Source organism: Symphodus melops (assembly GCF_947650265.1).
Source record: "Symphodus melops genome assembly, chromosome: 17".
Classification (NCBI taxonomy): domain Eukaryota; kingdom Metazoa; phylum Chordata; class Actinopteri; order Labriformes; family Labridae; genus Symphodus; species Symphodus melops.
The window spans coordinates 8,911,531-8,925,138 of NC_136707.1; the positions used below are offsets into that span (position 1 = coordinate 8,911,531).

The 13,608-nt window shown below is 43.8% G+C and overlaps 1 protein-coding gene across 12 annotated transcripts in view; it reads right to left on the minus strand.

The window, feature by feature from the left end:
* The window catches only part of LOC306837921 (SRC kinase signaling inhibitor 1-like), a 91,257-nt gene that overhangs the window by 7,720 nt on the left and 69,929 nt on the right, over window positions 1–13,608 (minus strand). For 6 of the 12 annotated variants that reach the window (XM_079365790.1, XM_079365794.1, XM_079365789.1 and 3 more), the window contains 12 exons: window positions 12,224–13,044; window positions 11,829–11,930; window positions 11,290–11,417; window positions 8,746–8,766; window positions 7,887–8,032; window positions 5,183–5,358; window positions 4,114–4,244; window positions 3,648–3,795; window positions 2,722–3,028; window positions 2,319–2,580; window positions 1,764–1,903; window positions 1,473–1,625 (listed from right to left, as the gene is read on the minus strand). In XM_079365790.1, the coding sequence (XP_079221916.1) occupies window positions 1,473–1,625; window positions 1,764–1,903; window positions 2,319–2,580; window positions 2,722–3,028; window positions 3,648–3,795; window positions 4,114–4,244; window positions 5,183–5,358; window positions 7,887–8,032; window positions 8,746–8,766; window positions 11,290–11,417; window positions 11,829–11,930; window positions 12,224–13,044 (2,535 nt within the window). The remainder of the gene's footprint in view (window positions 1–1,472; window positions 1,626–1,763; window positions 1,904–2,318; window positions 2,581–2,721; window positions 3,029–3,647; window positions 3,796–4,113; window positions 4,245–5,182; window positions 5,359–7,886; window positions 8,033–8,745; window positions 8,767–11,289; window positions 11,418–11,828; window positions 11,931–12,223; window positions 13,045–13,608) is intronic. The other 6 variants (XM_079365798.1, XM_079365799.1, XM_079365796.1 and 3 more) reach the window with 3 other exon arrangements.

The window sequence follows — 13,608 nt, forward strand, 5'->3', positions numbered from 1 at the left end:
TGTCTACACTACATCTTTTTAATCAAGTGTCAGTATGTAAGCGTGTATGAGCATCTGATGTGCGTCCCACACGGCTCTCAGGCCGAGAACAAGTGAGCAAAAAGAACACACAAATATGCACTACAATAGCCACTGTTAATCAACTGCAGAAATACCTCTTTCCTTCTTATTACTATGAAGGACACTGATCGAACGTTGTACCAAAGGATAGATTGTGGAGAAATAACATTTTGTCTTCAGTTAGACCTGCGTTGATCAATATGTTCTTAATTTTCACTTCCAGCCAGATGAAGCATGACGCTAAAAGTTTAAAGCAGACAACAGCCGCTTACATCTAGCCATAACAGCTATTGATTTATTTTCAAGCTTCTCTGGGTAAATTGGTTTGGCATTACAGAGTAAATACTTCACGTTTGACTCGCAAAGCTGTCATCAACACAGGCGGGAAAAATAGCACTTTTCTTCGTCTGCAAATTAAACATTTAACATCTCGTGAACTTAAGGTCTCTATCCTTCTCTCACGCATTGTGAAACCTGAAAAAAAGGGTAAGCGGCTTGTGATTGTTTTTATCAGGCAGCCTGAAACATAGCTCCAGTTTATCTTGCTTCTGCGTCTGCTGTGTCGGCTGCTTTTCAGCTTAATAAGCTAATGATATGATGGTTTGGACTTTATCTGCTCCAAGTGAATTGAACAAAGCACACATAAGCTTCATGCTTTGTTCAGGCAAAAAGTATCTGTTGTGGGGGATACTTGGAAGGATTGAAAGACTGGAAGAAACTGGAGGCTGAGCAGTCGCAGGTGGTTTCTGTGTGTGCTGGATAGGTTAAGAAGAAAACGAGACAGGTTTTAAGAGGGCAGCAATCCACAGCGCTAAGAGTCAGCCAGACTGTTACCTCACTGTCTGTGGCCTCAGAGGGCCAAAGGTCCAGCCTGTGGGGGGGTTCACTTTTCCTGCTGTAAAGGCCAACAGGCAGGGAAAAGGGAGAGGGCAGGGGAAGCCTGGACGGGGCTCTTTCAAACAGCTAGGGAGGGAAAAAGGAGGTTCAAAAGCGTTCATGAATTGAGGATGAAAACAACAACAGCAACTGAATCATCAAATTCCGTCTCTGTTGACTCAGTACTCCAATTACAGGGTTTCACATTTCAGACACTCATTCTCAAACACAGTCCAGGCAGCCATAAAGGTCCATCTGTCTGGCTGTGATCAGTGAGCCCTGGGTGATGATGTGTGTGACTGAGCAGTATGCGATCTTTGAGCTCTCCTAGTGCCAGGGGCAGGAGGGGACATATGGCACCTGCTGCGGGAACATGTGGTAATGATGGTGAGTATGTGAGCATGAACACACAAAAAACCGGTGGCAGATTGCGGGCGTCGCAACAAATGATAAAACAAGAGCAGTTTCTTCCCTCATTGAGCAGCAGCCCATTGAGGGTGCAATCAACGTAATTCGCGACCCTTCTCTTACATTACCTCCAATTCGGCAGCAATTCTCTCCTCCTCCCGATCCTCCTTGTTCCCAGAGGCGAGTGTGGGGGGTGTGGATGCAGGACGAGGGTTCTCAGAAACAGCCCTCCTCAATTTCACGTGAGGCTTCTGGATTTCCGCCTCTTCAGAGTCAGACTTCTACGCAAACACAAAAAGACTCGGGATGTAAAGTGCGGCTTTCCCTCTGTTGAAAAGGGCAAACTACCTCCGATGTTTACGGCACATTGTCAAGAGCGCATTTCAAAACGGTGTTGTCGTGATTTTACTCTGTCTTACTTTTATGCTTTTGCCTGGAACGAGGGTCTCTCCACTGCGGCTGGTAATGCCTGGAGAGGAGGGGAAACTGCGTCGAGGTGGTGGAGGGGGAGGCGACTTGGAGGGTTTCTCTGTGCGATACCGGGGTACCGTCAGCTCATCTGCGAAGAGGTGTCATCCAAGGTGTCACACAAGGGAGGCGTTCAAGTGGCGTGACATATTTAACGCGATCTACGAACACGCTCAGAGGCATTACGTGTGGAAGGCTGAGTGTTTTGTCAAGTCACACTTGCATATGAAAAACATTTTCTTGAAGTCATTATGTATCAGAAGTTAATTTATATTTTCATAATGTGTTTAAGTTTATGGAGCACGGTCTTGAGAAAATAACCTTCAGGGTTGTTCAACTATTTTCAAATTAATTGGATCCTTTTTTTTTTTAAATGCATGAAAACCAAAGCGGTTATTCTTAAGTCTTCTAAAAAGTTTCCAGTATCGAAAGGCATGCTTCTTCTTTTTTTTTTTTGATAATAATGTCTGACAAAGATGCAGACTAAACTGAACTCTCCATCTTACCAGAGCCACGCCTGTATACTCCCTCCTTCCCAGAGAGCTTGTGCTGGGGCTTGCTGACGCGGTGCTCTGGGGTTCCTGCCCCAGGCTGGGGATTCTGGGAGGTTGGTGTGTTGGAGGAAGGCTTGATCTGCTTGGCAGCAAAGTCTAAGTCTGGAATAGCTTTCATTAGCTCAGCCTGAGTCTCCTCCAGCAATCGGTTGATGTCTTGGGCACTGTACTGTGTCAGACTGGCACGCTTCTCTTCCCAGTCCCGCTCAGCTGCCTGTGAAGCAGAGAGCGGAAATCTATCACTTTATAAACAAACAGCTAACTTGGATCTGCAGCCCTGCTGTTGCAACTGTGTTTATGTTTGATTCTTAATGCGGACAATGTGGGGAGAACACGGTTCAGAAATCATTCTTACCAGTCGGACTTCCACGGATAAAGCTTTGTCAGCAGCAGCGCGGCGTTCCAGCTCCTCCAGGGCTTTGCCCTTGTGGGGAACAGGAGGATGATGATTGTCCTTGTGAGGGCCAGACGGGTTCCCATGGCCACGGCTGAGGCTTGAGTGGGGGCTCCAGTTGGACAGGCTGTTGCCTCCAAGGTCATTGATGGTGATTGGCGGGCTGCTGGGGATGTCAAAGTCTGAAAACTTTCGCAAGTCATCGTTGTGCTTCGACGAAGGATTAGAAAAGTCCTCCTGCTTCTTCCACACCCCCTCATTTGCTTGTCTGGTAAAACATGAAAGTTGAATTCATTATTAATGTCTGAAGTGTAACACAAATTAAAATATGAATAATCCATGAATGGAAAACAAATGCCGAAAAAACATCCCAAAAACTTTGTGACACTGTAAAGGGTGCAAAACCTCCACTTCTGAAACACCCCACACATGAAAAAAGACGACAGGAGAGAAGTGAATTAAACCAGAATGTGAGGAGATTTCAGAACACAATACCAATGAAAAGATAGATAACAAAATGCAGAAGGGCAGGTTTTATAATTCGATAGTCACCGTGAAATGAATAGATCTTAATTCGGGACAATTTTTTTTTTTGAGCTTCAACAATAAATGTATAATTATCCACAGTCAAAGGACCCGTCAGTCTCCATTCTGTTCTGCTGACAATTCAAAAATAAGGTGTGAAAACATGTCTTTAGCAGAGGTACAAAGAGAAAGCCCTTCCTTATGACAAGTGATTTTAGTTTCAGCTGATGATTAATATAGAAGCGTCGCTGTCAGATAAATGCTCTGTCCATACGAACTTTTATTCAACCTCAGCTTCTTTGGATGTATTTGTTTACTTCAACCTTAAACCTTGAGATGCTGATGTACAGGCGGGTTCATACTTGCGCATGGTGGCCAGGGTCTCCGTTATCGACTTGCATCGTTTTAAAAGGGCATCGAGCCTGTGTGGCTCCTCTTTCAGGAATTTGACGGCCTCCACCTCCACTCTGAGCACCACCCGCATCTTACTCTGCAGGCCGGGGAACTGATCTGTGAGGGACACAAGAGGAGGGGGCCAAACATGTTCCCTCGCTCTGATCAGTCCCACTTGTCAAAGACGTTAAAATCCTTTTGTGTTAAACATTCAAGAAAACATTTTCGAACAGTGTTGATGGTCACAGAGTTCGTTAAGACAATGAGCAATCTGAGCAATCTCACAGTGATTAAACGTTTGACAGACTTGCCGTGGATGACTAAAGATAATCATCGCCTTGGTAAGTAATTAGTGCATTATAAACTGTCTTCCACACTAGAAGACTGTGTTTTCTTGCCTTTGCATAGAATGAGAAATGTGGCAGCGTGACTCACTTTTCAGCTCTGTGAGTGTTTCTCCCAGCTTTCTCAGAACAGCCGACTTCTCCTCCAGCTCCTGCACCGTCACCAGCTTGTGGTTGACAGACGACTCCTTCTGGATCTCGTCCACCGACTTCTCCAGGTCGCTGAGAAGGAACAGACAGAAGGCTGAACACCAGTGATTCCTCTGTTGCACTTCAATTAAAAAAAAAAAAAAAATCAGAACTACACCATTTGAGCTTCAGGAACATTTCTGCCAATAAACGGTTTCTCAATCAACTGGCAGCTAGATCACTGTGAATTGCTCTGGACAGCTGAACTGGAGGAGTATGGACAAGTATTAAAAAGTTGTATTTAACAGCTGAAGGTAAAAGTGTAAAAGAACAATACATAATAGTTTGTCAATTTTTAATAAATCAGTTTTATTACATTTCATTTAAGCCTGCCTGAAGTTATGTAATGATGGAAACTTACATGTATAATTAAACAAAATAAATGGGCAATTAGCCAGGATGAATAATAGACATTGATGAGCTGAGATCATCTAACGGTTCAACCAATTAGGCCCCAATCAAAGTGTCGCTTGGAGGGATTCAGGAGCTCCAGTGAAACTCGTCGAGAAATCCAAGGGATCATTAGAGCGACGAACATTTCCATATTTCTGACGGGGAGCAAGTTATCAGATTATTAAATCACAAGGTAGCACTCTGTTCTTGGTTTGGGAGTCACTTCAATTAGATGCAGAGCCAGCTCACTTCTGCCATCTTAATAAGCATCTTGCTCGATGCCAGGGCTTAATTACAGTTACATTTTCATCCCATCACGGCTTCAACCTGTGAATCAGCTCATTAAAAAGGAGACATAAACTTTGTCATATTTCAAGTGACGACATATGTGATAAAACGTGGAACGTCAACACATTGTATATTCAATACACTGATCAATTAGCATCCAACATTAGTAGTTTGGAAAAATACTAATGAATTTTAATAGTTACATCTTTAACATAGGCTGAGGTTTTGAGGTTTCACCAACCACTCCTCTGAAAAAAAAAAAAAAAAAACTGTCTGGGTCTTATACTAACTGCAGCTGCTGGATGATGAGCTCCTCCTCGTTCAGATACTTGAGTCTCTCCTCCTCCACCAGGAGGCGCTGTCTCTGCAGAGGATCCTCCTGCTTCCTCAGGGCGTCAGCCACGCGCACGTTCAGCTCTGCCTCCGTCCGTTTCAGCAGAGTTCGAACTGAGTCCTGGTTCTCCATCTGCAAGCGCACACATTGGCACACTGAGATCAACTTGTTGGAGTAGAGAAAACGGCTATAAGCTGGCACTGTAGCGTGATAACAGGACAAGGAGGACAAGAATTCGATGGCTGAGGCGATTCAAATTAGATATTCATGGTTTTGCAGCAACTGGACTTAATGTTCTGTGTGGCCCAGTTTTACTTAATAACTTCCTCGTCATGGTTATGCCACTATAACATTTTTTTTACTTAAGTCCTTGTTTGTGAGGTTTTTTTTAGCCTGCTATGAGCAGCAAGCAGTTTCCTCAAGGATGTGCGAGTGTGTGTATCAGTTATGCATATAACATTTCCCCGAACACAGAAAGCTAGGAAGCCCCGAGGAAAACAAAGGATGTCCATGACAGAGGCACTGTGCGTGAACTCCGCTTCTTCTCATTGTTGTGAATGGAATATTCAACAGGAGGGCTGCATGTAATACAACTCCCTGAGATGAAAGCACCTGGTGAGCAAGAAACATGTATTATTGATAAGCCTTATGTTTCAGGAAGTGTAACAAGACAACCATATTCCCAATCCTAACATTTAGAAATGATCTTGAATGTCCCATTACGTTTTCCAACAATGACAATATGGTTATGGAAAGTTATTTTTAGAAAACACAGATTTATGTTAATCTTATGTATTTGTCTTTCAGGCCTTTGTTACCTCACTGCTGTCTCTTCCGTACGCTCGGCTCTGTTTAATTCATGAGCCACATGTAAAATTTAAGCTGCCATCCATCGCCTTGGGCAGCAATAAGGGTACAGGTTTCAGAGGTCACGCTTGGGCACACTTACAGGTAAATAGCGAAACACAGCACAGCCTCTGTTTGGAGGCCTGTATCAGTGTTTAGCTCGTTCAAGGAGCACCTGTCAATGCTGTCAAGGAACTAACACAAGCACTGCATGCCTATCATCTGTCACTCCAATTACTGCTTCTTTCTCTTTTCCCCTGTGACAGACTTGAATCGTCTTCTCTGCAGCTGAAAGCCCTGAGCTCGTCATCGCTTCCCGACGCCTCCCTACAGTAACCACGGCATGATCTGCATTAGAGATGAATGAAAGAAATCAGGAGCTCGTCTATACATTTCTGTTAACCCCCTTCCTTGTGGCGCATCTTTTCATTCTGCACCCAACCAGACATTTGGTATCTCTGTAAAATGTGTTACGATGTGAACAGAGCTTTCATCTTTACTACTCCTTTTTTATTATTAATCCCCAAAAGGTACAGTGCCCTCAATGTGTCATACAGGACAGTTCTGTGAACCTGGTGGTACGATATATGCTACTGGAGTGAAGATCAAACAAACATCAAAGCAACACATCCTGCATACTGTGTTGTATAGCATACAGTATTAATTCCACATCATAGCAATGCAATATAACTGCAGCATGTCAAAAAAAAAAAGAAATATTTCAAATAATTGGTACTTTCTACACATCGAGGGCCATCTTTAGAACTCTGCAGCAGGAGCCAGCCAGATGTGCACTGCATGAACAAGTCTTAGATGTTGTGTGACTTGCATGTTAACAGAGGAACAGGAGGGATCGTACAAACAAACCATCAGTCAAACTAATCAAGATGATGCCGTTGGATTCACTCAACATGGCTGGATTTCTTTCAACTTATGGGGACACAAATGCTCACAATTTCTCTGTATAATCAAATGACAACACTGTCAACTGTTTTTTATAGTACTAGGAATGATGTGGTATATCATGACTCACAGTAAGAGCCGCCCATAAGGGGGGAATAAAGGGGAAAGGGTTTCTAGGGCAAAGTCAAATAGGGAGGGCACATTGAAAAGGTGGTCTATACTAATTTTAAACACAATGACCTGACCACATTTTATCTAAACCTAAATACTCACCATTTACTCCAAAGGCAACAGAAACACACCTTTTATTTACTGTTGTTTCAGTATAAAGTAATCATATTTCATAATGATATGAGCCTTTTTTGTAATGTATAGCCATCCAGGTAGCCTACTGCACAAAGTTTGGATGCCAGAAAAGAAGAAGAAGAAAGGGAGGGAGCTGGCGAGGGGGATTGACCCCGACAAGAACATGTTAACAAACTTACTTTAGTCGGCTCTAAAGGCTGATTGAAGGAGGGCAGAGGGAGCTAATCTGCGCCAGGAGGCTACCGCTAACAGTACTGTTAGAATATGTACTGTATACGTTGATTTAAATCGTATCCTTGGAGGGCCCATTTACTGGGCCTTTCAGGGGCCTGGCCAGAGAGTGGGTATCCTAATAGTTAATGGTAACAAATGATTTCCGTTAGTTACAGAAATATAGCTTTTTAGTATTGGAAATGTGCAATGGTTTACATTGACAACACCAGGTAATGGTTCTAAAAGTTGACGCAGATGGCAGTCTGAGTTGTGCGTTTACAAACCTGACTCATTAGACCCTCATGCATTCTTCCTCTTACTCACAATAAAAGCCCTAAACAAGATAAATTATGTATTAGATGTTTTATATGTAATTATGTTGTACTCCATACCTGTGTCTTCCTTAGCTGTGTGAGCTGTTTGCGCAGATCAGTGGCGTTTTGCTGCAGGCCTTGCAGGTGGAGTTGCATCTGAAAGCGGCTGACGCTGTTAGTAGGTGGCGGTGGCATCAGTGCTAGCGGTGCTGATGGTGTATGAGCTGCCAATCACAGAGCAGGACATGGGGGGGTCACAAGCAGGTCATTGGGAAACAAATTGGTTAGTTCGCTGGGCTGTGCTCTGGTGGGAATTGCGGTCAGCCAGCATGAAACGCAGTACAAACTTACAAACACACACAGCAGTAAGGACCAAAAAGAAAAATACAGAGAATCTGGGCATTTACACATACCCACACTGCAACAAATACAGTGTGTGAATGCAAACATTTGACCATATTCACAAAACTCTTGAAGCCCACTAGGAGAAATGTGAGCTCATGCTATTAGTAACCGATACAAAAGTGCAATTAGTCTATTAAGAAGTGACACACAGGGGGATAACCATGCTCTAATCTTCAAACAGAGCTTTGTGAGTATGGCTAATACAGCTAGCTCTTCCCACACACATATGCCTCCTGAACACACACCCCTACACTCATTTACACACATTTTCACACAAGGAGTGCATTGTGTGTGACAGAACAACCCCTCAAAGGGAAAAACCAAGCAGAAATTCAAAAGGTAGAAACAGAGACGGGACAAGAGAGAGAGGGGGGGGGTCCGCTCTCTGGGAAGCCAGCCAGGAGAAAAAACGTGACGAAAGACACCGCCAGCTACCCAGCAACACCACACACCCATACAGAGAGCAGAGAGCCATGAGAGATGTCTGAGAAATAAAAAAAAAAAGGGTGATAGAGTAGGAGATGGCAACTACCTTTCTTCTTCAGCCGTCCAGCTGGAATATAGAGAGAGTGAGCCAGTTACCGGGGAATTAATGAGATGGTGAAAGAGACAACCGGCGAGAGAAGTCTTAAAAGTTTATGTTTACAAATGATGACCGTGAAAAGCACTTTTATCGACTCGAGCAGAGAAAATGACTGAGATGAATTCGTCTTGGCAAAGAAAGCGATAAAGCTTAGGTGTCCCCGACTTGCCCTGTGAAGGTCTGGCTATTGAAATGCATCATGTGTGCCAAAATGGTGCTAAAAAGATATGAACTGGGGAGGACAAAAAGGAGAAGCAATGATGAGAGAAGTTCCAGGAAGATAAAAGGTTTTAATAAGAATAACTTCAGTGTTAATAAAATGCTTTCTTCTCAGTATTTTGGGAAATCTTCTGATCTGATGTTTCAAAAAAGACACTTAAACGTCATTCTGTGCGCATCTTGTTTGTCGTTAGTCAAAAGCTGAAGTATAAGCCATCCAAATACTTTAAAGCTGTCGCTCTTATTGCCTCGCCAAGAGTGTAATGTTACCAGTCTTATATATTTGGAGCTGTTGAAAGGCTTGAAAGAAACAAGCTGTTGGAGAGTACAGTTGTTTTTATTTTTGATCAAGTTTGGGCAGCGTGTCTTGCTGACAGGAGTTCTGTGTAGTGAATCCTAAAATGTCTTCGCACCTCTTACTTGGCTGAGTAGGACAACACTCAAGGGTCTCTCTCAGGCATGGGATTGTACTGTGTTAGTTAAATTCAAAACGGCTTCTAAATTAACAATATTAAAAAGCGAATCAATTACCTTTTTTGGGGGGGAGATTTGAAACGGTGAATGAGTTATTCTGAATTAAAATCTTTTACTTTAGCTGGCAGAAAAAAATGACAAAGAGTGACGGCGAAACAGAAAAGAGAAGGAGAGATGAAAGACACGTCTTGACTGGTTCCTGAGTTAGTTTGGTAAGGATTTCTTCACTCTGACTTTTTTGGTAACAAACAACTTTGTCGCCTTTGTCCATTTGGTTGAGACTGTACTGGTTTAAGAAATGGGAACCAAAGTGAAGGCCAACGGTGTGTCTTTGTCTGCCCTCCAAGCAAATCCTGGTTATTAAACACAGACCCAGTAAAGCTTTAACACTATTCATGGAATTTCACCATTACTTTACAACATGAACTTTTATTGGATCCAGCTGTTCATTTTGAAGTATATTGGAGTTCTATTAATAATAATAATAATTAAAAAAAAAAATAAAAAAAAAAAACCTTAGTGCATAATTAATTCAGGCCACATTTTCATCTAAATCTCTTGGTAACCATGGTAACAGAATTCTGCATCAGTAGGTATCTCAATCAACCAGACACATGAAAAGGCTGTAAAAGTTACAGTCTATTGTTCTGGTGTCGAACTGCATGAATGTTGGTGGGTTTTTTTTATTCTTAAATTCTCTTCTGCCAGAGCTCTGTGAACCAGAGATCTGGCAGAATTATTGTAGGATTACAAATATCTTCTTTTTACCTGTCTGCCTCCATCCATTTGTTATTCTGTATGAAATGGTAGATTTGTAGTCTAATAATGCTCATGGTCTAATTATGTCTTTGTTTGCCTATTGTGTTACAGGGGCGCCACTTATGTGTTGACATGCATGATTACAGTGGCAACAACTTAAATCACTGACTCAGAAATTCTTCACTTAGGCCCCGTTTACACGGAGACGCTGTGACAGAAACGCATCGAAACGACCGCACTCCGGACTCGAAGTACAGACCGTCTACACGGCAGGTCTTGCCTGAGTGAAAACGATGTAGTTCTCACGCCCGGCCAGTAGTGGGCAGTGGAACTTTACAACGTGACAAGCGCAACACTCACCAGTACAACCACTTCCTCCACAACATCCTCTTTAGCGGCTAGTTCTCCGAAGTCTTACCCAAATGCTGCGTATGGTCGGAGTGAAGGTTGAACTATTTGCCGCAAGTGTTTGATGCTCTTTCAGCGGCGACATACACGATGTATCATATCAAGGTTCTGTTTATACAACGCGAATAGCTGCTGAAGCACATAGCACAAGCGAATCCGTCGCCATGATTGTTTACGTTTGTTCTCGACTACTGCGCATGTCCAAATGTATGGGGGGAGGTGTGGTGAGGTCATCGCAGCCAGAGAGTCTGCTCCGTTTCGTTCACATGGCTGCGATACGCCCCCCGTATTCGTTTCGCTCCACCCTGGAGGTCGAATTAAAAAAGCTTGCGTTTTCACCCCCGTGAAACACCGACGCCGTGTCAACGAAAGGCCAATCCGATACTCAACTGTTTCGTTTTACTGTCACAGCGTCTCCGTGTAAACGGGGCCTAATATTTCAGTTTACATCATAAACCATAATCGTTGGTAGTTGGAGTCCATTTTTTTTCTACTTGGTATCAGAAACAGAGTTTTAAAAAAAGGTGAAACTGTAGGAATTTAGGCATGTAGGCAGGACAGCAGTGTTAGTAAAATAAAGGCAGGTGATTAACAGCCTAGTAGAAGGGGTCACAAATACATTACTATACTCACGTCCAGTGGCCGAGCCGTCGCTGTTGGTTTCGGTCTTCTCGCTGGAAGAAAAAGGTAATGGCCGTGAGAACTCCGTCCCTTGGTCCGGTGGGCAGCCGGCCATCATGCAGAGACGCAGCAGGCCGCATCTGAGGATCAACGGCCACAGGGCAAGGCAATTACAGTGCTAACACTAAAAGAACTACTTCTGAACACTATCAGACTGATTGCATTAACAAGCGCTCTTCTTGTTAATGAGGCCCTATTGGTGCAGATAACTACATTCAATTTAAACGAGGGGAATCTACTGAAAAGCGATCTTGCACATCTCTATGTATCAGTGCATAAATCAATAGCACTGTTCCCAGCAGCGTGTGTTTAGTGGACTATACCTCTACTGTGCTTACACAAAAAAAGTGAACCGCTTCACTGGTATGGTGCTGATAATGGCCCTGATAATAGCCTGCTACTGTTCCTGTCGATAATGCTGCGGATGTGTCTGAGCTGTAGCTGTAGCTGGGGGTTTTAGAGGGTTAATGGGGTATAATGGAGAGTCTTACGTGCTGTCACTGTCTGGTGCCCTGGTCAGCACACTCTGGACAAGACCAGTGAGGCTGGCTATCTGCTTCTCCATCGCCTCCATACGCTCCAGACGGTGATCTCTGCAGAAGCAAATGCCAAAGATGTATCACGAAATTCAGACCCCAGAAAAGAAGTCAAATTGAAGAATAAAGAATTGAAATGTTGCAAAAAAGGGTTAATAGTACCCGTAATTTTCCAAATACTTGATATGAACTTGTAACCAAATCAAAGTACATCCCAAAAACAGAAACCTTTAAGACATTAGTATTCTCTTTATTATTGTTATTGCTAATTTTGGGAGTGGTTTAATGACATTTTGTACAGGTATACAAAACAAAACGTTTTATACAGCACAACGTAGACCCATACTCACCTGCTGTTGTCAGAGTCTTGTCCAGACATCGAGGAACCAAAACCAGGCGTAGCCCTTCCCCCCTCCCCAGGTCCAGCTGTAAGACATAGAGGTTCGGAACCAGAGCTGGGCCTTGACTTTGGGCTTTCCACAAATACGGAGGAGGAGGCGGAGTCCTTGCGAAAGGACTGCCTGACAGGTGAAGCTCTGCTAGGTGAGCTGGAGTATGAGTCCCTGTCCCTCAGGTGCATGTCAGGGATTTTCTGCGGGGATGAGGGAGGCATGCGAAAACCCATGCCCAGTGTGGCTGACGAGTACGTGTCAGAGTAAAGTGAACCTCCAGGCTTGTAGAGGGAGTCCTCCAGGTCTCCTTGAAGAGCTGCAGCTGAATAAGTGCTCAGGGAGCGCACAGAGCCACGGCGGTACAGGCCACTGGAAACGGGGAAGCTAAAAGGGTCTCCAAGCGTGGCAAGCGACTGGGTAGAGGCGATGCTGAGACGGCCCTCATGCATCAGGCTGTAGGGATCAGCATACAGTCCCTCGTTCTTCATCAGGGCCAGGTTTTTTGCAGAAACTTCTTCATCAGGCTTGACATCGCGGCGCTCTAGGATGGCGCTGGGCGAGGGAGACAGACCAACATTGGCGCTATGTCCAGCTGAGGGATGGTGGGGATGTCGTTGCTGTTCATGCTGAGAATGAGACCCGGCCAAGGACGGAGGACGGCCCCCGCTGTAAGAGAGACGTGAGCGGGATGGGGAGCCAGAGGATGCTGAGCTTGAAGACGGGAGAGTGTTGATGCGGCGAGTAGGGGAGGAGTCACGGGAGGAGTACACCATCTCCCTCTGAAAACAAAAAAAGCAGGCATGGTGGTAACCATGGAGATCTACAGATGAAAGCAGTTTCCTATACGCCAAATTGACGTGAAGACTTAATGAGATGTGATAGTCCACTGATGCCAAACAAAGAGGAATTTCTCAAAGGCCAATTGCTCGGCTTCAGAAGCAATAATTCAGTGTGTCTTGCAGAATTGGGAAGATTTCAGGAGTGTATATCCGTGTATATCTTTTCTGTTTTTTTACATTTACCTTTAAGTCAAACACTTCATTACAGTATTTTAGTGAAATGGTGAACAGAACGTAGCACAACTGAATAGCCGTCAAACAACGTCAGCTTTCGTTTTCATGGACTTGCATCTCATGGCAGACCGTCATTACATAGTTAGAAGTACTGAGATGCTTTTTAAATCCATATCTGCCTTGGTTTTCAACTCCTCCTTTCTAAAATCATCATGGTATTAATATTTGTATTGGTTCTCAGCGTCTGAGTTAACCTGGTCATGTTACATGAAACACTTAAAAATATAAAGGAAACGCTCACAAAACTAGGGCATGAAAAAGAATTTGGGC